This window comes from Leptopilina heterotoma, unplaced genomic scaffold (assembly GCF_015476425.1).
Source record: "Leptopilina heterotoma isolate Lh14 unplaced genomic scaffold, ASM1547642v1 Lhet_384, whole genome shotgun sequence".
NCBI lineage: Eukaryota > Metazoa > Arthropoda > Insecta > Hymenoptera > Figitidae > Leptopilina > Leptopilina heterotoma.
In genome coordinates, this window is record NW_025111057.1 from 832,773 (window position 1) to 858,253 (window position 25,481).

Sequence of the window (25,481 nt, forward strand, 5' to 3'; positions counted from 1 at the left end):
ATATAGAATGTTCAATTACTTTCAAATAACTGCACTCAAGAATTTATTTGCTATTTTAAAAAGGAATAATTATTAAATTATCAGTTAAGAGGGTTAAAAGTGTTTAAAGGTCTCTGAAATTTTTAGGTTATGATTTATTGTCTAACAGAATAACGGCCCTGACTCGTTTAAATGACGTTAAATTGGTAAAACAATCAATTTTTCAGCAAGTTTTTCTTTGAACACAAACACTTTTTACAAAATCTGCCACTGTATGTATCTTATAAATTACAAAAATCCAGAAGATTGCTTGAATGCATGCAGAAACGCGGTTCCAATGAAAAATTGAAAAGTGATATAATGACAGGCTGTAATAATTTCGGATGGGATTGGAAAGCATTCAGAAAAAAATTTTGTCTTTGTTAAAAATTACAAAAAGAATTGAATAGCATTCATTTTTAGACGAAACGTGGTCCTATCATGGTATAGAAAAGTATTGGACAGAAATAGCATTCAAAAGTATTGGATAATTTCTACTACACCATACAGAGTTTGAATTATTTCAATCCTTTTCAATTTTTCGTTTCTTACTGGGCAGGTCCTGTGCAGGATCCCGACCGGATCCCGTACCCGTCCTGTGCAGGATCCCGACCGGATCCCGTACCCGTCCTGTACAGGATCCCTACCGGATCCCGTGCAGGAAATTGGGACAAGGTTCCTGTGCAGGTTCCGATGCAGGAACCTTAGCTATCAAAGGTTCCTGTAAAAGTTCCTGTACAGGAACACTTGCAGGATCATGTACAGGAAACTTTGTAAAGGTTCCTGCACAGGAACCTTTACAGTTTTGTAAACTGCAGGTACTTAAGTATAAAGGATCCTGTAAGGAACCCGTAAAGGATCCTACACAGTTTCCTCAATTAATTTATTTATATTTTTAACTCCTGCGCAGTAGTTTTCTATGAGTTTCTTGAATGCGCAATACATTTTTCTGTCCAACATTGTTATACGAGCCTAACATATTGAAACATGAAGTCTATGTATGTCAAATGTTGCTGAACATATAAAAATTTAAAAAAATTAACAAGTTTCCTGTACATCATCCTGCAAGTGTTCCTGCGTACAGGAACTTTTACAGGAACCTTTGATAGCTAAGGTTCCTGCATCGGAACCTGCACAGGAACCCTGTTCCAATTTCCTGCACGGGATCCGGTCGGGATCATGTACAGGACGGGTACGGGATCCGGTCGGGAACCTGCACAGGACCTGCAAAGGATCCCGAGAGGATCCTTTAAGGATCCTGTACGGGGATTTTAACCTGGGTTATTATGAGAAGTATTTGCATTATAATTGAAATACAGTTATATTTAAATTATTATTAATCATTAATAGAATAATTTCTTACTTTAATGATTATTAATAATTTAAATTTTAAATTTATAAAAATTTCAATATTGCATTAATAATTCATTATTATTATAAATTATAATGTTAAATTAAATTAATATTAAATACTAAATTCATTTTAAATGCAGATATAATAATAATTATTATTAATCTGTATTCGTATTATACCCGTGTAGAAATTTAACCAAGGCCCAAATGGGGGCCAGATCTTTTGATCATTGTGTAGGCCATAACATGGCATGAAACACCTTCCCAGATCGGGCCCAAGTTTGGCCAGACTTGGGCCCGATCTGGGAAGGTGTTTCATGCCATGTTATGGCCTAAATATGTCAATTTCTACACGGGTAGTTTATGAAACATTCCAAATTGTAAAGTTAAGACTTAATTTATTATTGATTCAATTAATAATGTTAATTTTTATTAATTCACATAACCTATTATGACTAAATTGAAATATAATTAATTAATAAAAATTATTTAACAGTTTATTCTGATTTATTGATAATATTGGTAATTGAACATATTCAATTACATATTTCTGAAAACATATTTCTAATTACATTTCTAATTACATATTTCATATTTTTTATATTTTCTTACATATTTCTGGATTCAACTGTCTATATAAAGAGCAACTGTAAAATAGTAAACTATTTTACAGTTGCTCTTTATATAGACAGTTGAATCCAGAAATATGTAAGTCGGTTCGGTAGTCGCAGTCGTTAGGGCAGTTAGTTTAGGCACTAGGTTAGGCCATGCGTCGGGGTTCGATCCCCGTAGGGTCCAAATTTTTATTTAATTCCGGGAATTAGTTTCAAGTTGTTCCGTATGTAAACAAACTGATATTAATTAATAAAATATATTTTTTAAAATTAATTTGTTGCAACTTTTTGCATATTGTTTAAATAAATAAAACAGAAGAGCCTTAAAAATATGGTCAAAAATGAGATACAAATGGTCTCAAATAGTCACCAATTATAGGCGGGGTCAACAAAGAGGAGGGGATAGTAGCAAACTTGTGACCACTTTAAACTTCCTCCTGATCAGTTGTGATAGATTTCTGACGAGATCCATCCAGAATCGTAAGAAAACTGGATTAAAGTGGTCAGGCGGCCTGACTATTTGTCTGACCATTCCTGATTTTATTTTTAGTAGGGTTTAATCATTGTTTTGAAATATTTAACCCTCAAATTAAATTATTAATGTAATAAAAATAAAATATACAAGCAAAAAGTGCAATAAATTAAAACATAACAATTTATAATTAAAAAAAATATATCTATACTGAGTTATTTTTACAAAATAATTAATTTAAAAGTTATAATAAGTTAATTATACTTAACCTATAGAACACATAATAATAAAATGTTCTTGGGGAGGTCTTATTTCTGAAAATTAATTTTGCGCAACTTATATTTTTATCTTTAAACATCTTCTTAACTTATTTATGAAAAAAAAATAAAAAAAGAATAATTTGAATTTTTGGAAATTCAAACAAAAAAGGATCCGAATACTAAAAATGTCATAGAAAATCAGTGAATTTTGGTTTTCTTTATTTTACTAGCGCCTCAGACGGCCTTCGGCCGTCTTCGTTGCTTCTATTCCTCCCTGTAAAAAAAGAAGTATTGAGTGGAGCGTTTAGGAATTGAGTGAAGCTCTGAGCCAATACGGATTCGAGTAAAAACCGTATTGGGACGTTTGACTCAATCTTTTTTTCATCCGCCGAATACGGTCTTATTTTAGCATTAAAATTAAAATCACATTAGCAGAGTACACATTATAAATTGAAAGCACAATTGTCCTGGAATGTAAAAATGCCGATTTCGATAAGAAACAGTGAATATTTGTTAAAAATTGGTAAAAGCAAAGTTTGACAAGCGCGACTGAATTTACCATGTGAATAAATGAAGTGGTAAGTTTAAATGGACTAAAAGAAATCTGCTGTTACCGACAGAAAGTTCCTAGAGAATTGTAAAACAATGAAATTTCATTGTTTTGTTGAATTTACCACAATTCTCTAGGAACTTTCTGTGGGTAAAAGTAGATTTCTTTTAGTCCATTTAAACTTACCACTTCATTTATTCAGATGGTAAATTCAGTCGCGCTTGTCAAACTTTGCTTTTACCAACTTTTAACAAATATTCACTGTTTCTTATCGAAATCGGCATTTTCACATTCCAGGACAATTGTGCTTTCAATTTATAATGTGTACGCTGCTCATGTGATTTTAATTTTAATGCTAAAATAAGACCGTATTCGGCGGATGAAAAAAAGATTGAGTCAAACGTCCCAATACGGTTTTTACTCGAATCCGTATTGGCTCAGAGCTTCACTCAATTCCTAAACGCTCCACTCAATACTTCTTTTTTTACTGGGCTTCTTCATTTTTGTTCAATTTTTAAAAGTTCTAATGTTCAGTTTTTTAATTTAATAATTTTTTATATAAAACCAGAGCCCTCGTCGACCGCTTGGCGGTCGACTTTGTTGCTGCTTTATTCTTAATTCTATTTTAATTTTTAATTAAATTCTATTTTATATTTTTAATTATTATATTTTTATTATTTGATATCCTTCTTTTTTTTATTTATGATTTCATTTTATTTATAAATAAAATCATTTTATTTATAAATTTTTCTTGAGATAAACAAGACAAACCCAAGACAGCTCCATGCTCCATCTATTTCGTTTACATTTAGAGTGTGAGGTGCGCTTTCTATGTTCTTTTTTATTCTCTATGCTTATTTCTTGCTTCGATACTTTTCGAGTTCGACTTTTTTCAATTCGAGCTTTTTCTGCTTTGCATTTTTTTAGAAAGGATTGGATTTAGACTATTCAATATTGATATGTCGTTTTAGGCTGCGGTTACACCTCTGCAGGCTGCCTGCCTGCGCAGGCAGGAGCAACGAGAGTAAGGGAGAAGTTTGAAGTCACTGACTCTCTTACTCTTGTACGTTACCATGACAACCTGCAGGCAGGCAGGCTGCCTGCAGAGGTGTAACCGCAGCCTACACTGTAAAAAAATCTGGTGTAAAATAACACGAAACTTGTAATTTCACACATCAAAATTATAGGTTGTACGTAGTAAATTTATTTCGTTCCAAAAGTAGTTTTACTATTTTTAATAATTTTACATTATACGACTATGTAATTTAATAGTTTTGTGTAAATTTACTACGTCCGACGTAGGAAAATTTGATCACTATGTCCGACGTGGTATTTTTACATTGCGTGTATTTCTACACTTTGACGTAATATTACGTCGCACGATCTGTACAATTACATGGCGAATGTAATTTTCTTATTCCTTTAAGATTTTCAAAAAATTTTCAAGTTTTTATAAATAACTCTAAAAAAGTGTATATAATGTACATTTATAGAAAGAATATGCTAATTTATAAGTAAATAATAATATAACAAAAAGTTTTGGGCTATATTTCATAAATACAAAAAGTTACGACTGAAAATATTATTTCAAGAAATATTTGCAGGTTATGTAGATTACAGTCGGCGTGTAAAAATACCACGTCGGACATAGTGACCAAACTTTCCAACGTCGGACATAGTAAATTTACAGCAGATTTTTTTACAGTGTAAGCTTGTGAAACATAGGAACACGTTCGATGGTTCGCTGGTTCGGTGGTTCGATGATGTGATTGATACTAAATAAAAAATTTAAAATAAGAAATAAAAATGAACCAAATTAATTTAAATTGACAATTTTAATGTAATAAAATATTTTTTAGATATTATTTATAACAGATATTAATTACGAGGTAAATTAGGTGCTTTAAAAAAAATCATATATTTTGAGGTTATAAAATGTTATCACATTTAAGGCCTAATGTTGACCTTTTTCCATTACTTTTTCATAACACATTTTATAACCTTAAAATATATGATTTTTTTTAAAGCACCTAATTTACCTCGTAATTAATATCTGTTATAAATAATACCTAAAAAATATTTTATTACATTAAAATTGTCAATTTAAATTAATTTGGTTCATTTTTATTTCTTATTTTAAATTTTTTATTTAGCAACAATCACATCATCGAACCACCGAACTAGCGAACCATCGAACGTGTTCCTATGTTCCACAAGCTAAAACGACATTAGCAGAAACAGGTTTCCTCTCTTTGCTTCGTGGCGCGTAGGCGCTTCCGTAATGGCAACATATGCTAAAATCAACGCAACGCAGTCATTCACAGACAAACGCAGAGTTTTGGGAACCTATTGGAGAACTTGCATAAAAAATTTCAGACCTCTAGGACATCCGGAAGTCTTTTAAATTAATTTTGAAAATTCCATACTTTGACTTTTGCAAAATAAATAGTTTATAACAATTACAGGGTTGTTTGAACAATTATTTAACCATGTAAATCGGATTCAGCACACACACAAAAAAATATGATAAATTTGACTACTTTTTTACTATTTCCTGTAGTTCCTATAGGCGCCCGTAACATTATTTAGTAAAATGAACTATGACAGAATAGTTAGTCTAACTGTAAAATGTGGTAATAAATACCATTTTTACAGTAAATTTAACTACTAAAACAGTTATCTTAACTATTTGTTGTTAGTCATACTAACTGCTTTATTTAGTTGTAGTAACTAAATTTTCATAGTTCCTATAGGCGCCCGTAACAAATTGTAGTTGTAACAACTGTAAAAAATAGTTAAATTAACTATTTAAAGTAGTAAAATGAAATTATTTATTTGTTTTTTATTATTATTGAGGTCCATTTTTTTATATTTTCTCTTACCTATTTTTGTTCATATATAATTTATATATTAAATTCTTATACACCTAACAGAGAAAAATCCCCAAACGCCGGGGATTGAACGCACGACCCTAACATTCGCAAACCGATAACCTAAACACCTAACCACGCTCGCACGCTACGATGACTGGCATTGTACTTGAGGACATTCTTCTTAGATTCAGTCATAATAACTACTCCGTTTAGTTGCAGTAACTAATTTTTTAAGCTCAAGGACTTAGTTGAAATGTAGCCAGCATATGATTTTGTAACGAATTATTGTGTGTAGCAAGAATGTCCGAATGTATTATGTATGGTGGGACATAATCGTGAAGTTTCGGGAATTGTAAAATCTAATCGTCTCTCATCGTCGAAAATGACATACGAGACAGACTTGTGAGAGCCTTCGGGAGAGGAGAACGCGGACCCGAAATACGGGGTAAGTCGTATTTAATTTATAAAATTTGGCATAAATTAAGATGTCAAAATTCTTGTAGTTCCGGTGTTGGGCATAGATTTCTCAGAGCCTACGGTTGGAGCAATCGCCTATTGAAACTAGAGTGCAATTATTCAATAACGAGAATCAGCATTTGATTTATCTGAAAATTTGACGACCTCGTGTTGGCGTGCTGCTCAAATAATTTCCATACCTCGGCTTGAATCTTGGTTGTATCCTGGGTGCCACAACACAAATAATTAAAAAAGAAAAAAGATAAGTAAACTTGATTTATCATCTCCACTTGGACTCTCACATGTAACTCTGCCTGTTTTTATGTGTGTATGAATGTGTTGTAATATAGATTTGATTCAAGTTTGTTATATCAAAAATAAAAAGAAAAACAGAAAATAACTAAAAGAAAAGGAACCATAAAGAAAATAGAAAAGTAAAGAGAGAATTAGAAATCGCGACATCGTATACATCATTTCATGTAATATTTTAAATTGTATGTATGAGTGTAGGTGTGATAAAAATTGTCGATAAATTTTGTGATTAATATTGATTACGCAATTTTTTCTTATAAATCAATAAAACGACTATTAATTTTAATATAAAACTATTATTTCAGAATTTTCTTCTAACTCATATATTTTTAATTTTTGTTCGTTAATAACTTAAAGTAAAATATATATGGGACATTCCACGTCAACACGGACAGAGCTCTAAACAAAAATTGCTTTGATGGATTTAAACGTTCTAGGGCTTAAAAGATTTCTACGTTCATGTACTTTAAGATGCCGATGGGCGTTTTTTGCAAAATTCCATTTCCGATGCCAATGGAACTATAAAAAGTCAAAAGCTCCACCCAGTAAAAAAAAACTAATTCAAATGAATTGAAACGAATTAACATTTTTGGTAGGCTCCAATTCGTATTTGTCACAAAGCGGGATTCACTCAAGCTCTTTGTATATTCAATTGAATTTAATTCAATATGTACCAATTTGTCCAAACGAATTCGCATTCGAAAGAAATGGCCAAGGAATGCATTGAATTCGTGCTAACGAATTGAAAAAAATTAAAGGCTCAAAACGTGTCCAGTGAATTGGTACGGATAGAAGGTTCGGAAGTTCAATACAGTTTCACGAATTCAGGAAAATTGCATCATGGCTCCAATTCGTATTTGTCACAAAGCGGGATTCACGAAAGCTCTTTGTGAATTCTTTTTAATTCATTTCAATTAGTTTTCGTTTACTGGGCAAAAATCTCAAAATACTTTTATGAATTAAAAGCAAAAAACGAGGTAAATTATTCTGTAACTCATTCTTTATCAGTTTTTAGGGTTCCCGAATATAAATCTAAAGTTTTTTTTTAAAAATCCAAAATGGCGAAATCAATATGGCGGACAAAATTCAAATTTGATCAGATTCGATTAAAACTTGTTACTCAGGGGTTTTTAGGGTCGCTGATTACGAATCTAAAGTCACTTTTTAAAATTTCAAAATGGCGGATCCAATATGGCGGAAAAAATTTTCAAATTTGATCCGATTCCCTTAAAACGTGTTACTCGGGGGCTTTTGGGGTCGCAGAATATGAATATGAAGTTACTTTGTGTTTGAGACTTCAAATTCATAATCAGATACGCTAAAAACCACCGAGTAACACTTTTTAATTAAATCTGATCAAATTAAAAAATTTGATCCGCCATTTTGAATTTCTACAAAGTAACTTCATATTCATAATCTGCGACCCCAAAAGCCCCCGAGTAACACGTTTTAAGGGAATCGGATCAAAATTGAAAATTTTTTCCGCCATATTGGATCCGCCATTTTGAATTTTTAAAAAGTGACTTCAGATTCGTAATCAGCGAATCGAATCTGATCAAATTTGAATTTTGTCCGCCATATTGATTTCGCCATTTTGGATTTTTTAAAAAAAACTTTAGATTTATATTCGGGAACCCTAAAAACTCATAAAGAATGAGTTACAGAATAATTTACCTCGTTTTTTGCTTTTAATTCATAAAAGTATTTTGAGATTTTTGGACCTTTTGACTTTTGACAGTTCTATTGGCATCGGAAATGGAATTTTGCAAAAAACGCCCATCGGCATCTTAAAGTACATGAACGTAGAAATCTTTTAAGCCCTAGAACGTTTAAATCCATCAAAGCAATTTTTGTTTAGAGCTCTGTCCGTGTTGACGTGGAATGTCCCATATATATATAAAAAATTAAAATCCACTTCAATTTTAAATGACTCAACGATAGTGCAGTAGTTAAAAGTACTGTTTAAAATAGTTATTTTCAGAATTTCTGTAGTAAAATTATCCACTTTTTACTAGTTATAAAAAAATTAAACTTACTATTTTCATCATATAGTAAAAATAACATAAAAATTGTTACTTTTATGACTTTTGTAATTATAAAAATAAATGTTTCTTACCACCATAGAGATAAATTATTAAAAGCTAGTAAGAATTGGTTCTTTTAACTACATTAAACACAAAAATAACAAATTCCAGCGGTTGTTTTTACTCTTCCCTACTAAAAAAATAATGACAAAACATCAGAAAAATAATCAGAATTTCTGGTGTTTTTGAGCAGCTTTTATTACAATTGCACTGAAAAAAATTCTTAGTAGATTTGACTACTTTTTAACTACTTTCCTTAGTTCAATAAGTCCCCAAAGATAATTTTGAACTTACATTAATTATCAGATATGTAGTTGAATGAAGTGATAATACAGTTGCATTAACTACTTTTCTTATAGTTAAATAGGAACCAATGACAGTTTTGCAGTAGAATTAACTGCTGATATGTAGTTAAAGTTACTAAGATAACTCAGTAATAAAGTAACTACTGAAAATGGTAAAATAAAATTATTTATAATTTATTATAAATATTATCGAGTTGTATTTTTTTATATTTTCCCCTACCCACTTTTGTTTACCTATACCTTATTTATTTAATGTCTATATACCTAACGGAGAAAAATCTCTAAACGTCGGGAGTTGAACGCTCGACCCTAATTCGTAAACCGATAACCTAACCACCTAACCACGCTCGCCCGCTTCGATGAGTTGCTTAATACTTAAGGGCATTCCAGACACAGTTCAACTGATAACTGTAGTTAATTTTACTACTTAAAGTAGTTGCATTTACAACTTTTCACAGTTGATAATCTTCTATAAAAATCTATAACATAAATTACATGGAAAATAATTCAACTCCTAGAAGAAGTAAAAACTACTACAAAATTAGTCTATCGAACTACTTTAAGTAGTAGAATCTACTACTTTCTGTAGTCATTTCTATAACATACCTGCAGTTACAAAGTTAACTGTAAAATTACATTAATTTAATTAATAATTTTTAACTACATAAAACAGTTAAAATAAGTATCAAAAGTAGCCAGACTAACTAATAAAGTAGTTCGTGTTATTACTTTTTACTCTACTAAGGGGATGTAGTTGAAAGTGTCTCATGTATTTTTTTCAGTGTGCAGCTCAAAAACATGAAAAAGACATAGAACCATTCAAAATACTGCCAAGAATCATGAAAACTTTTATGACTGCACTGAAAAAAAAAAGTATTGAACCAAGAAAATTTTTCTTGGTTGAAGCAAATCGTGGGATTGAATACGGCCAAGACTATTAAAGTATTGATTCAAGAAAACGATTTTCTTGACATAGGATATTTGGGAGAAGAACATATATTCTTGATCCAAGAAAATATGGAATTCGACCAAGAAGTTAGTCTTCTTATACGAAGTATGAAATGTATTAAATGAATAAAATATTTTCTTGTTCTAAGAATATATATAGTTAATTGAATTATTTTATTTGATTCATTCAATTTTTTGTAACGTTCGTTCAAGTAATTCAAGATTTAAATGAAGAAAACATTTATTTTGTGAGAAGAACAGATATTCTTGATCCAAGAAAATATGGAATTCGACCAAGAAGTTAATCGACTTGTACGAAATATAAAATGTATTAAATGATTAAAATATTTTCTTGTTCTAAGAATATATAATGATAATTGAATTATTTTATTTGATTCATTCAATTTTTTGTAACATTCGTTCAAGTAATTCAAGATTTAAATGAAGAAAACATTTATTTTGTGAGAGAACGCAGATATTCTTGATCCAAGAAAATATGGAATTCGATCAAGAAGTTAAGTAGCATGTAAGAAATGCAGAATATATTAATTCAAAATCATTTATGTATCAAGTCAAGAAAGTATGTTCTCTGTCCAAGAAAATATTTTCTTGATTTGAGAAAATTTATAGATTTCAATCAAAAAAATACTTTCTCAATACAAGTAAATTATTTACTTAAATTACCCCCCCCCTTACCCCCATCCCATCTTTTCTAATACTTAGGTCAAACATTTTTATTATTCAATTAATTAACATTTATATTTTTTATTTAAATAATTAAATAATTGTTATTTTACATATATATTTATATTTAATTATTACTTAACACAAATACAACAAATATACCTTGAAAGAAAATTTTCCACGGTCGGAGGAATTGAACTCGGGTTGCACGCACCAGAAGCCGTCACGCTACCACTATGCCATCCTAGCCTCAATGGACAGTTTTCAAAAACTGATATTTAAGTTGCATATACATTTGAAGAAAAATATTTTCTTGGATCAAGAACACCGGCATTGTGTTAAGTAAAAAAAAGTTTCAAAGCAAATAAATAAAATGATTCGATTCAAGAAACATGAATTCTCCACACAATACTTTATTATTTTGCTTAGGAACATGATATTCTAGATTCAATACTTTTTGGTACTTCGGAAAAGTAAAATATTTGGTTGAAATAATTACATATTGAGTTCTGCCAAATACTAAATTGTTAATTCAAGAATTCTGTTCAATGCTAATATTTACTTGACACAAGAAAATGAATTTCTTTCTTCAAATAAATATGGGATTAATTGAATGTAATTTTTAATCAACTTGAAACAAATATTTACTTATATTAACCTTCGTATTTTCTTGAATCAGGATTATATGAGCGTTGAATTAAGTAAAAACTTTTTTAAAGGAAACAAAAGAATGATTTAATTCAAGATCTTACACGTAATTGAATTGAATAAATAAAATATTTCATTCCAGAAAATATAACATTCTCGCAAGAAATTAATGATTTTGAAACATGAGAATATAGAAATGCTTCAAGTAAAAGAAATGCTTAGATTAATTAATATTTCTTTGAAACAAAATAATTTTTAATTGAGTTGAAACAATTATTAACTTGTATTAATCTTCCCATTTTCTTGTCTCAAGACTATGGGTGTTGGATGAAATAAATAGTTGCTTTAAAGGAAATAAAAAAATTATTTGACTCAAGATACCAAATGACTCAAGGTAAATTACTTGACGTGAGAACATGATATTTTTGATTCAATACTTTTTCGAGACTTGGCGCATGTAAAACAGTTCGTTTGAAACAGTAAGATATTTACTTATGTCAAACCCATATTTTCTTATTTCAATAACTTTGATCAATGCTCAAAATTACTTGACACAAGAAAATAAATTTCTTCTAATAAGAAAATATGGGTTTGTTTCAAATAAATCAGGTCAAGAAAATGCATTTACTTGATTCAATGAACTTTTTTTTTCAGTGTGCCACCGAATTTTTTTATAGCATAGCAAAAAATCTTTTTTGGGGATGTATTCTTGTGTTCCTTTATGTAGAATGGTCGTCACGCCTTTTATAACTTAGGTATAAAATCGAAAAACCATTATACATTTTTTAATGTTTAAAATCATTTTTGTTTATTTCAATATTATATTTAATGTTTATAAACTCAGATTATTTTGAAGACTGTTTTACGTATACTTTATACTCTCTTGGCTTAAAATTCAAAAATGATATCAGTTTTTACATATCAGTTATAGTTCACGAGATAGCTTATAATTTCTTCAAAATAAAGGTTTTGAGAATAAATTTTAGATATTTGGAAACATGAAATATCACAGATTCTAAATTTTTAAATTATAAACTTCCATTAGTTAAATTGATCAATTTTCAAGTAATTCAATTTTTGTTTAAACAATCATAAACCTTCAGAACAATGCCTTTTTTGGTCGCTCACTCAACTCAGTCACAATGACCAATTCGCTACGCACCTTTCTTTAACAATAGATTTCCGAGTCTATTGTGATGATTTTAAAACAAGAATTTTATAACTTAAAACTTCTGCATTTTAACTAAAGCAACTTTGTAACATAGAAATTTAAAATCTATGGTATTTTACGATTCCAAATATCTAAAATTTATTTTAAAAATCTTTTTTTTAATTATCACCCAATACAAACCTTATAATTTATTTTAACAAATGTTTTTTAAAATAAATTTTAGATATTTGGAATCGTAAAATACCATAGATTCTAAATTTTTATGTTACAAAGTTGAAATAGTTAAAATGCAGAATTTTAAAGTTATAAAATTCTTGTTTTAAAATCATCACAATAGATTCGGAAAATCTATTGTTAAAGAAAGGTGCGTATCAAATTGGTCATTGTGACTGAGGTGAGTCGAGTGGGCAAAAAAAGGCATTGTTCTGAAGGTTTATGATTTTTTAAACAAAAATTTTATGACTTGAAATTTGTTTAATTTAACTAATTGAAGTTTATAATTTAAAAATTCAAAATCTGTGATATTTCATGATTCCAAATATCTAAAATTTATTCTAAGAAACTTCATTATGAAGAAATTAAAAGATACGCTTCAAGTATGGTCAGCCTGGTTTGTGAAGTGAAGTGAGAAGCTGATAGAGTTCTCACAAAACATCAAATCCATACTAAAAATTCTGTCAGAAATAATCTGAAAAATGACAAATCATCAGAGTCAAAAAGAAGGATCAGAAAATCTGACGAATAATCAGAACTCTGATTTTTTGTCATGATTCCTCATTATTTTTTTAGTAGGGTTTGGAACAGTAAATTTTAATTTATTTTGCAAATAGCAATATATGGATATTTCTACTGCAGAAATTCCGAAAATAACTATTTTTAACAGTACTTTTAACTACTGCACTATTGTTGAGTTATTTACAATCATAACGTGTAGTAGTAATTTTAACTACATAAAACCTACTATTCAATTTTAGTTCCACTAACAATGGAAGTTTAGTTGAAATGCTGCTGAATATGGTAGTTTTAACTATATTTTTTAACTGCACATATGTGGATGTTTTTACCACTCACGTTTTTTCTCTGTAGAAAAAAATTATCTTTTCAACTGCATAAATAGTAAAAATAACTATTTTCAACAATTGATTTTACTATATGAAAACAGTAAATTTCTTTCTTTCTCTGCAACTAGTAAGAAATAGTTGTTTTAACTACATAAATCATAAAAGTAACAACTTTCAGAGGTTGTATTTACTGTATAAAAACAGTAAGTCTCATTTTGTTTGCAACTAATACAAAATAGTTATTTTTGCTACCACAATAGTAAAATTAACTATTTTTAACAATAGTTTTTACTACTACACTATAGTTGAGCCATTTACAAGCATCTGTTAGTTATTTCAACTACGTAAAGTAGTTATTTTAACTACATAAAACCAATTACTTCATTTTGGTTCCACTAACTGAGGAAGTGTAGTTAAAATGCTGCTGAATATGGTAGTTTTAACTAATTTTTTTCTAACTACACAAATGTGGTTGTTTTTACCATTCGCATTTTTTTCTGTGCATAAAAAATACATAAAAAACACTCATCATGTTAATTTAAAATGTAAAATGTTTCAAGAAATCTAATTTATTTGGATAGAAAACTTTAAACGCGTTTTTCTCGAAAAGTTGATTTTGGTAAGGGAGCATTTAGGATGAAGTCCCATGTGTTACGAGCCGCGTTACCTTTAATAACGTAACTCTAATAGTTCGCGATGATTCGCCGGATTCTACCTTGATTAAATCCTTAAAGAAGGAAGCGGGAATATTTAAATTAAAAGACGTTTAATTCCGTTTAACGGAAGGAGGAAAGCCCACTCGAGAAATTAGTTTTTCTTGAGTGAGTAAAACCCCCTTTATTGTTTATTAAAATATTTGTTAAATACAAACTGGCTAAGGAGTTTAGAAAACAACCTTTCAAGTCAGAGAGTAACTTAGAACTAACTATAACTATTCATTCCGCGGAGAGGTTCTCCGCTAAAGTCCATTTTTGTGGAAATGCGCATGCGTTATTCTACGCGCATTTCCTTGGCTGTAGCATACAGCATCGTTGCACCAACACTTTTCTGCACTACATTGAAACTATACTCACACACACACATTCAAGAGAGATCATCTCTATACTCATGCAATATACTCTACATTCAAATAATATAATATTATTAATCATCTATAAAATGTTATGTACTATTTACTTAAATTGAATATTTCATACGACACTCACACAATATAGTAATTACATTAATAATATACATATAGATGAAATGTATTTAATTACATAAACGTCAACGTAGTTTTAGATTATCCAAATAATACATTCGCACTAAATGATTATTCGAAATAATAATAATAATTATTATTATTATTATCATTATTATTATATTAACAATTCTATTTGTACTATTTATTATTAAATATTTTAGATCCTTATTCAACTAGACTTTTGTGACTCATCTCTTTTACTTAGTCCATTGCAATCCTGCGGTCCCAAGCATGTTGAACACATGTTCTATTGTCCTATGGAAAAGGGCACTTGAGATGTTTTATTTTTTTGTATAACTCTTGACGGTTTGGTTTTATGACTTTAAGAAATTCGAGATTACTTTTTCCAACTTTTACTTGATTTACGACATTTCTAAGAAATGTCTTCGTAGTTAATATAAAAACTAAAAGTTTGGAATTTATTAAACCGTGACAATATTCTATTGACAAACATACAAAAGATTTCCTGTTTGTGTCTCAGAGATTTCTGCCTCAAACCGTGGGAAGAATATTTAAAAATTATAAATTAATTAATAATTAATAATTCAATTCTAGCGCGTTTATTTCGATAGTTGATATATCGAAATTATTCGAGCGAGATAATAGTCGCTCGTTACACATGGCACCGTTTTGCGTTGCGTTTTGTAACTAGGCCTTGAGTGTGAGAGAGATACATATATAGGTTTGCTCTATTTGCACTCATTGCCTAGTTACAAAACGCAACGCAAAATGCTACCGTGGGACTTCACCCTGAGGCTGGAGTCCCATGACAGCGTTTTGGGTTGCGTTTTGTAACTATACCATGAGTGTGAGAGAGATACAGATATATGTTTGCTCTATTTGCACTCATTGCCTAGTTACAAAACGCAACGCAAAACGCTGTCATGGGACTCCATCCTGAGTGCAAGTATAGCGAACATATATCTCCATCTCTCTCACACTCATCGCCTAGTTACAAAACGCAACGCAAAACGGTTCCATGGGACTACACCCTTAGGCCGCAGTCCCATGACAGCGTTTTGCGTTGCGTTGTAATGAGAGAGAATGAAGCAAACGTATATATGCGTCTTTTTCTCTCCCATTACGACGCAACGCAAAACGCTGTCATGGGACTCCAACCTTACACCTTCGGTAAAAATTTTCAGAACGGAAAATTTTTCATTGGAGTAAGAGAGACAGACTGTGTATCTGACTCTCTTACTCCAATGCAAATTTTCCTTTCTGGACAATTTTTACAGAAGGAGTAAACGCTCCATAAGTAGGTCCCCTTTCTCATACCCGGTCACATTGTATATCATCATCTCTCTCACACTCATGGCCTAGTTACAAAACGCAACGCAAAACGGTGTCATGGGTAAGTGTGGAATCAGCATCATGCTGATTCCACACTTACCCAGTCGCTCCGCTTTTCCGTGGCGCTTCGCGTGAGACAGAAAAAGATAGAGATAGTCTCTGTCTTTTTCTATCTCACGCAAAGCGCCACGGCAAGAAGACTAGAGACAGGAGGAGTAAGTTCGCTGTATTACCACAGAGAACATTGACGCAAAATATGAGGGCAATGCAGGTGGCGTCTTGGCAAGTAGATGGTGCAGTAGACGAAAATTAGTCTTCTGCGCATATAAACACATTTATCTGTTTTGCGCGGTTGATACCAAAAATATTGTTATATTTGTGGTTATGTCGAGAATTTTCACCGGTTGAAAAATACGAAAAATATAAAAAAAAATTCATAAAACAAATAAATCACAATATAATTTAACTAAAAAATTAAAATGCCTGCTATTTGCAGCATAATAGATTGTGGACGGATGTGATGGTGGCGTGATAAATGGTATATGTATATATTCTAATAAAGTTAAGAATAATATGCAAAAGCATAATTATTAGTGTTCTTAAATTCTCGAGAATTTAAGTTGGGGTAATTTCCCTAAGGAAATTACGGTAATTTAATTTTTTTAAGAGACTATAAGAGAATTTAAGAGAATATTGAGAATTTAAGTTTATTTATTTAAATAATGTATATTTATTATTTTTATTAATATAAATACATATATTTCAGCACAATTGCGATGATTACTTTTATCTAAAAGAATTCTTTAAGTTATTTATGTAAATAAAAAAAAGTAAAACCACATATTTTTTAAGTTAAAAATTTAATGTCATTTACATTTATAAGGTTTATAAAATATGCGTAACTTAGTACGAATAAAAGTTTAGATACTTTTGAATATAGACATATATAAATAAAGAATAAGTAATATATTTAACATTATATACAATGAATTAAAAATTTTTTAAAATAAATATTTTGAAATTATTTGTGAATAAAGGCTCTCTGTCAGCTCTGCTGCGAGAGTAAAGGCGCTAGCACAGCTCCTACTGCCTGCCTGCCTGCCTGCAGGTTGACATGGTAACACATAAGAGTAAGAGAGTCAGAAAATTCAAATTAAATGTTTTTTCTCTCTCACTCTTATGGCGCCTGTCTGCGCAGGCAGGCAGGCAGTGAGGTGAGAGTGTACCTTAAGAGAGAAAAACCATTTAATTTGAATTTTCTGACTCTCTTACTCTTATGTGTTACCATGACAACCTGCAGTCAGTAGAGCTGTGCAAGTACCTTTAATATATAGCATTTGTGGCATATTATTATTTACAAAATTTACAGAAGAATTTAATTGTTTTTGTATTCATTGCTTTTAAAATATTTCAATTTTACACTCTTTGGTTTTGTCATTTTTTAAATCTTTAAATATATAGTCACTTAAATAAACAAAATAACAACTACTAAATAAAAACACAACGTCGGACAATCGAATTTACCACAGAGCAATGACAAAAGTGAGGTTATGTCACATTCTCTTAAATTCTCAGAGAATTTAATCGTCGGTTATATTCTCGGTAATATTCTCGTTCTCGGTAATATTCTCTGGGTAATATAACCGACTTAGAACACTAATAATTATATACAATACCTTAAACAAATCTTGGCGAATTCGCCAAGAAGTGTATGAGTAGTATTATTCTAAAATCACGCTTTTTTCCTTACTTTACTCACAAGCGTATTTGTTATATAAATATATATAACAATTAAATTTCACTTTTCCATTATTCATAACCTCTCTATCATACATTGCGTTGTTATCGTTGTTAAGGCCAACGCAGAATAGATCTGTAACCGGAACCGCAATCGTAACCGTAAGCGTAAGAATGAGTTAGAGAAGGATAAACAATATACCTATCCTTCTTTAACTCATTCTTACGGTTACGCTTACGATTGCGGTTTCGGTTACAGATCTATTCTGCGTTGGCCTTTAGGCTGCGGTTACACCTCTGCAGGCAGCCTGCCTGCCTGCAGGTTGTCATGGTAACGTACAAGAGTAAGAGAGTCAGTGACTTCAAACTTCTCCCTTACTCTCGTTGCTCCTGCCTGCGCAGGCAGGCAGCCTGCAGAGGCGTAACCGCAGCTTTATGCTTTTCTTGCTCTTCTGCTATAGGTGCTATACTATAGTTCTATATATACTTGCGCAGTAAACCATTTTAGGTTACCGCACCAACTACCTACAAATAGAATATTCCTTCATTGCCCTCACTTCTTACGTCACCCCCACTCCTTGAGTTACTCCTTCTGTCTCTAGTCACGGAGTAATAATAAGGAGACTGTACTACCAGTGAGATACCGTGCCAAATGTCTGCCTTGGTTCAAGTAAAGACTTCTCAAAAATAAAGCGCATGCGCAGTTTGCAACTATCTTCGTCACTCTTGAAAGAACGATGAGAGAGATCATTATTTTGACGTGCGAGTTAGAAAGTGTGGTTATGTTTTATTGTTGACAACAGCAACTATACGGGAAAATCAAGATTTAAGTAAGAAAAAATATTAATTAACAAACTGCAAAGAGAAGAGTAAGTACAATATATTATAATATTAATAAATTGTAATATAGGTGTGAGTAGATATTAATAAAAAGATTATTTTTGTCGAACCGGAGTAATTCTTTTCTTTGTATGACTAGCGCAGTCGACGGCCGCAAGCGGCCGTCTCCTTTGCCGTTCTCTGCCATTTCTCAATTCAGTTCCCTGCCTATAATTTTTAATTAATTACAATTTTTCTTTTTTCTTTGTGAATTTGATATACAATTAAACTTACACAAACATATAAGCGTAAGGCATATGAAACTGGCGAACGCTAAGCATTAAATAGGGAATAATCTTTAACTGTTCTACGCCATTTCTAAATTTAGTTTGCTACCTAATTTTGAATTAATTCTAATAACTTTAATTTCATTACATTTAAATATAAGATTTAAACTCCTGCCTTCTTTGTTACTATTATTAATAATTATTTATTATTTTCAATAATATTGATTTCAATTTATTTATTCTAATTTCTTTTTTAAGAAACATAAATTGATAAATATATACCATTTGTCTAGTTTTAATTATCTGATGCTGAATTAGAATGTATGTTCATTGTTATTAATAATATTAAAAAAAGTTTTTTGTTTATTTAATTTTCTTAATTACTTTTAATTAAAAAATGAATAAAAATAAATATTTATTTTTTATTAATTTCAAAAAAGGCTATCAACATTTTAACAGTTAGCGCCAACAATTGGACAACCGCAGCTCCATCTGCAACATGCACTTTGCTTATGAGTATGCCTTTCTCTAATGCTTTTTTCCTAATCTCGCTGCGAGTTCTCTTCGATATTTTCGATATTGGATCTTGCCCATGCCTTCATGCTTTTTTTTGGTAGGAGACACTTTGCTTATGAGTATGCCTTTCTCCAATGCTTTTTTCCTAATCTCGCTGCGAGTTCTCTTCGATATTTTCGATATTCGATCTTGCCCATGCCTTCATGCTTTTTTTTGGTAGGATAAAGTGAATGAATACAATATAATATAATGCTATAATCGCTATAATGCTAATATAATTAATATCTACTCACACATTTCCTATATTACAATTTATTAATATTATTTAATAGTATAATATATATCACCCCTGTCCGTCTTTCCCAGAAAGTAGTCAGCTTAGTGGTTTGCACTTTAATGTGCAAAAAAGTTCCTCGAGATGGCGCAGTACTCACTACTCGTCAGCAATATTCGTTACCTCATTCATTATTGTATTTGTTGTGTTGAAATCGGTTAGAAATCTCAACTAAATTTTATAAAAAAATGTGAAAGTAAAAAAAGTATTAACATTAAAAACTATTTTAATGTTGTAAAAAGAGCATATTGTTTAAAAAGTGAAAATGTTTTTAATAAGTAGCCGGCAAAGCTTGCCTTAGTTTAAAAATTTTAAAAAAAGTTTAAAACTTTTAAATTTTTATTTAATATTATATTTTTTATTCATTGTATACGTTCATGTTTGTTTTTGTCTTGAGTAAAATTTCATCTCAAATAATAAATAAAAAAATGGATTAAAGTTAACCCTCCGTCACACACCTAGGGAGGGATTCCCTCTACGGTTTCAGTATTTTTTAAATAACTTTTGTTTTCCTCATTGCAAAATAAAATCAGTTTCTATACCTTTCGACAATTTACTCCTCAACACATTTCTAAAAAAACATTTAGTTTAAACATAATTAATATTTAATTATGAAGCTTCAAAGCCAGAAGAAACTCGAAAAAGTGAGGTTATGTTAAATAAAAAAATCAAGTTCTAAAAACATTTTTTGTTCCACTGTTGGTTGATGACAAAATTATATTATAAATATAATTAAAATAAATTGTTTAATGATTTTTTTGCTTATTTGTTAATGTTACATTATTTTTACATGTCGAGTGGAATTTCTTTGAAGTTGTGCATTCGTGTAATTAATTTTTATTTTTGAGACCGAAAATTAATTTGATTAATTTTATAATTTAGAATAATTTACTACATATTTGTAAGTTTGTGTTAAAACTAAATTTTTGTTGATTCCTTTGTTTATGTTGTAATGTTGCTTATTTTACAATGTGGTGAGCGATTCCCTCTGAACGTGTGTAAAGTCGTAATTTTTTCCCATGTGTGTGACGGAGGGTTAATGCTATTTATATTATCTAAATTTGTTTTCTTTATTTTAAATATACTATTTATCTATGACTTTCCTTTAACTTTTATTATAAATCAGTTTATCTGATAATTTAAACGATTTAAACGAAAGTCATCAGTTTATTGTACAACACATTTATGTATTTTCATACTAATTATTCAATTGTTCTATCATCTTTTATGAGTTAAAAATACAATATTATTTCTTATCGTGTATTTTTAACATCACTAACAACAAGATTTCATTATAAAAACAAATAATTTATTCGTTTCTATGATATTTTTCTATTGCTTTAGTGAATTTTGAGCGAGTGTTGAGAACAGCGCCATCACGTGTTACTTTTTGGCACATGAAAACGCAAACCACTAAGCTGACATATTTTTCCTTCAAAATACATAGGAGTCGGACTGGGGTGCATCATCGAACCACCGAACCATCGAACGTGTTCCTATGTTTCACAAGCTAAAACGACATTAGCAGAAACAGGTTTCCTCTCTTTGCCTCGTGGCGCGTAGGCGCTTCCCAGGAAGGAAGAGTAAAGTCCAACGCACAATAGGTTCGCGAAAGTCGTTCGCGAACGAGACGCATGAGATAGACAAGGACACAAATATATCTCTGTCCTTTTCTAATTCCTGCTTTGCGTTCGCGAACGACTTTCGCGAACCTATTGTGCTTAGGCCTTAAAGGCCTTTCTCCAATAGGTTTTAAAAAGTGTGCGAATGACTGCGTTGCGTTGATTTTAGCATGTGTTGCTATAGCAACCGACGCAGACGCAGTCATTCGCACACTTTTTAAAACCTATTGGAGAAAGGCCTTAAAGGCCTTTCTCCAATAGGATCCAAAAACTCTGCGTTTGTCTGCGAATGACTGCGTTGCGTTGATTTTAGCATGTGTTGCTATTGGGAACCGCAGAGCTGCGTAGGCCCTCTGGTGTCGACCCACTTGCGGTAGTTGTCTTTTCATTTCGTCTCTCTCTAACATATGTAAAAAAAAGAGATAAAAAACCAAGATGTCGGACGCAAGTGGGTACAGGGGTGGGTCAGTTTCACATGATTTCGGATCCCAATAGCAACCGACGCAGACGCAGAGTTTTTAAAACCTATTGGAGAAAGGCCTTAAGGAGACCGAACTCTGTGCAGATAGCGCTTTGAAAATGTCTGAGAAATATGCACGAAAAGTGCCAGGTTCGATGCGTTCTAGTCGACCACCAAATAAGTTGATCATGCGCATAAGCTGTGTTGTGTCTCTGTTTCTCCTAAAAATTGTGCGAGTGAGATGTAATATCTAATGTTTACATTTAGCCGGTCTTAGTGAGATACATATATAATACATTTCGTTTTAAAAATTATTTATTTATTTTATTTAAAAAAATGTCGTGTTGTGTGCCAGGATGTAAAGAAAGAAAAAGAGTCTAAAAACATTAGTCTCTTCTATCCTTCTACGGTATGTAAATATACTTTAGTTATAAACATTATTCTTCTTAACCATTTTCGCAAAACTTTCTTTTTTTATAAATATATTATTAAATTATTTCGGAAATCTAAATAATATCAAAATTACAAATAAATAAATTTGCTTTTCAAATTAACACAGTTTAAACTATGTAATATTTACCTTGACATAACCACACTTTTCATCTATGTCAACACTGAACTTTAGTTCAATGCGCATGATCGACTTATTTGGTGATCAACTAGAACCATAGAGATAGTATAAATAGAGTGGGGATGGTTTGCATGTATGCGTCCGCTTGATAGAAAGAGAAAGAAGACTTAACACCAGTAGGTGTCTCTCTTGCGCTGGAGCTCTTTGAAGGACAGATACTGGTGTTAAATCTTCTTTCTCCCTCCAACCCATTCTGTTTATGGCAGGACACTTCCCCCACACGCTGCCGCCTATACCTTCCCCACTCTATTTATAATATCTCTATGACTAGAACACAGTGAGTCTGGCACTTTTCGTGCATATTTTTCAGACATTTGTAGAAGCAGAGTTCGGTCTCCTTAAGGCGCTTGCACACTTCCAAAATTTTGGGCGAGCAGCGAATTTTCATGGCCTTGAAACTCATATTACTAAATATGATTGGCTCTACAAAAAGCTGCGTGAAAATGTACTTTGTCAGAGCCAATCATATTTAGTAATGTGCATTTCAAGGCCGTGAAAATTCGCTGCTCGCCTAAAAATTTGGAAGTGTGCAAGCGCCTTTAGGCTGGAGTCCCATGACAGCGTTTTGCGTTGCGTTTTGTAACTAGGCAATGAGTGTGAGAGAGATGGAGATTTATGTTTGCTATATTTGCACTCATGGGCTAGTTACAAAACGCAACGCAAAACGCTGCCATGGGACTTCACCCTTACTCTTCCTTCCTGGCGCTTCCGTAGTTTTGCGTTGCGTTTTGTAACTAGGCTATGAGTGCAAATAGAGCAAACATATATCTGTATCTCTCTCACACTCATGGCCTAGTTACAAAACGCAACGCAAAACGCTATCATGGGACTCCAACCTAAGGGTGTAGTCCCATGACAGCGTTTTGCGTCGCGTTTTGTAACTAGGCAATGAGTGTGAGAGAGATGGAGATATATGTTTGCTATATTTGCACTCATGGCCTAGTTACAAAACGCAACGCAAAACGCTGTCATGGGACTCCACCCTAAGAACGCAGTCCCATGGCAGCGTTTTGCGTTGCGTTGTAATAAGAGAGAATGCAGCAAACGTATATTTGCGTCTTTTTCTCTCCCATTACGACGCAACGCAAAACGCTGTCATGGGACTCCACCCTAAGGGTACAGTCCCATTACAGCAGAATACGTCGACCGAAGACAGAAAATCATGAGTGCGAAAGAGATAGATAGATATTGTTGTTCTTTTCACTCTCATGATTTTCTGCTTTCGGTCGACGTATTCTGCATACATGGGATCGCACCCTAACCCTGCGACCATGTGTCAACGGAAAAATGTTATTGAAGAATCGCCTTTACTTCACATCACCAAATAACAAATGTTTTCTTTTTCATGTGCTTCGTTAAATTAGTATTTTTTCATTTAATGAATTGAACAAAACTGTCAGTAATTGAAAATGAGTTCAATAATTAATAAAGATAAAGATGTGGCACAGATGCAAATTCGTTTTATCACAAAACAGGAGAAGTAAGTAGAATTAATGTTAGCAGAATAGATAATCTTATTTTGTTTAGAGGTTATGTTTTTTCTATAAATATTAAATCAAAAACAAAATATTTTATTAAACTAATATATGGGGCATTCCAGGCCAAGTCGGAAATTATTTGCTTTTGTATCTCAAATTTTTTTTAACATTTTTTTTTAGTACTCTTTGAAATAAGCTACCTTGATTTTTTCAAATTTTTTCATAAAGCGGTTCAGGAGATACAGATTTTTGAAAAATAACGTTTTTTACGTAAATTTTTTTTTTAAATGCTTATAACTCCCCAGCGGGCACACTTCTCTTTTTGATAACTTCAAGTTATCGTTTTGAGTAGATGTCAACATTTTAATGCCTTTTAGTTATCGTGTGCCCCTTGGGTCGGTCAAAAATTGATCAAATTGGACGTTATTATAATGAAAAGTTTTGTTTTCACGCGTAGTTTTCAATAAAAATATTTTTAAATAATTTACGATAAGATTTTAAAATTTTTAAAATAAAATTTCATTTTTAACAATTCACTGTAAAAAAAATCTGGTGTAAAATAACACAAAACTTGTAATTTCACACATCAAAATTATAGGTTGTACGTAGTAAATTTATTTCGTTCCAAAAGTAGTTTTACTATTTTTAATAATTTTACATTATACGACTATGTAATTTAATAGTTTCGTGTAAATTTACTACGTCCGACGTAGGAAAATTTGATCACTATGTCCGACGTGGTATTTTTACATTGCGTGTAGGGGAGGGTAGGCTACATTGAACCGGGTATTTTATAAAGTCCAAGAACTAATAAAATTTTACTAATTTCGATCAGGTTTTTGTATCAAAATTAAGCTGAAGTACTCCTTTAGTTAATACACACGTTACAAACACAAATTATTATGATTAAATAATTAAATTTAATTTTTTTCTAACAAGTCACACTTTTCTTATTTTGAAGGATGTGTGTCTACATTGAACCACCTCTAATAAAACACTACAATTTACTTCAAAAATAATATTTCCACTTACACATTGTGAAAAATCTTATTTTTCACTCAAAAAAATAGAAAATTGTTATTTAATTGTTATTACTTGTTAATATAGGAGATTAATGTATTTTAATGTCAGGTTAGGTAGGTAAAGTGACAGTTTGAGTTTATCTCGTTCACAATTGTGATGAAAGCATGTCTTCCAGTATTTTTCTTACTAATTAGTAGAGCAGACAATTTTACAACTCTTAAAATTGAAA

General features: G+C 31.2%; 1 protein-coding gene across 1 annotated transcript in view; it reads left to right on the forward strand.

The window, feature by feature from the left end:
* Positions 1 to 24,060: 24,060 nt before the first annotated feature.
* Positions 24,061 to 25,481, forward strand: part of LOC122505987 (ribosome biogenesis protein WDR12 homolog) — a 41,767-nt gene continuing 40,346 nt past the window's right edge. The window contains exon 1 of the mRNA XM_043617918.1: positions 24,061 to 24,231. Within this exon, the coding sequence (XP_043473853.1) occupies positions 24,161 to 24,231 (71 nt within the window). The 5' untranslated portion in view covers positions 24,061 to 24,160. The remainder of the gene's footprint in view (positions 24,232 to 25,481) is intronic.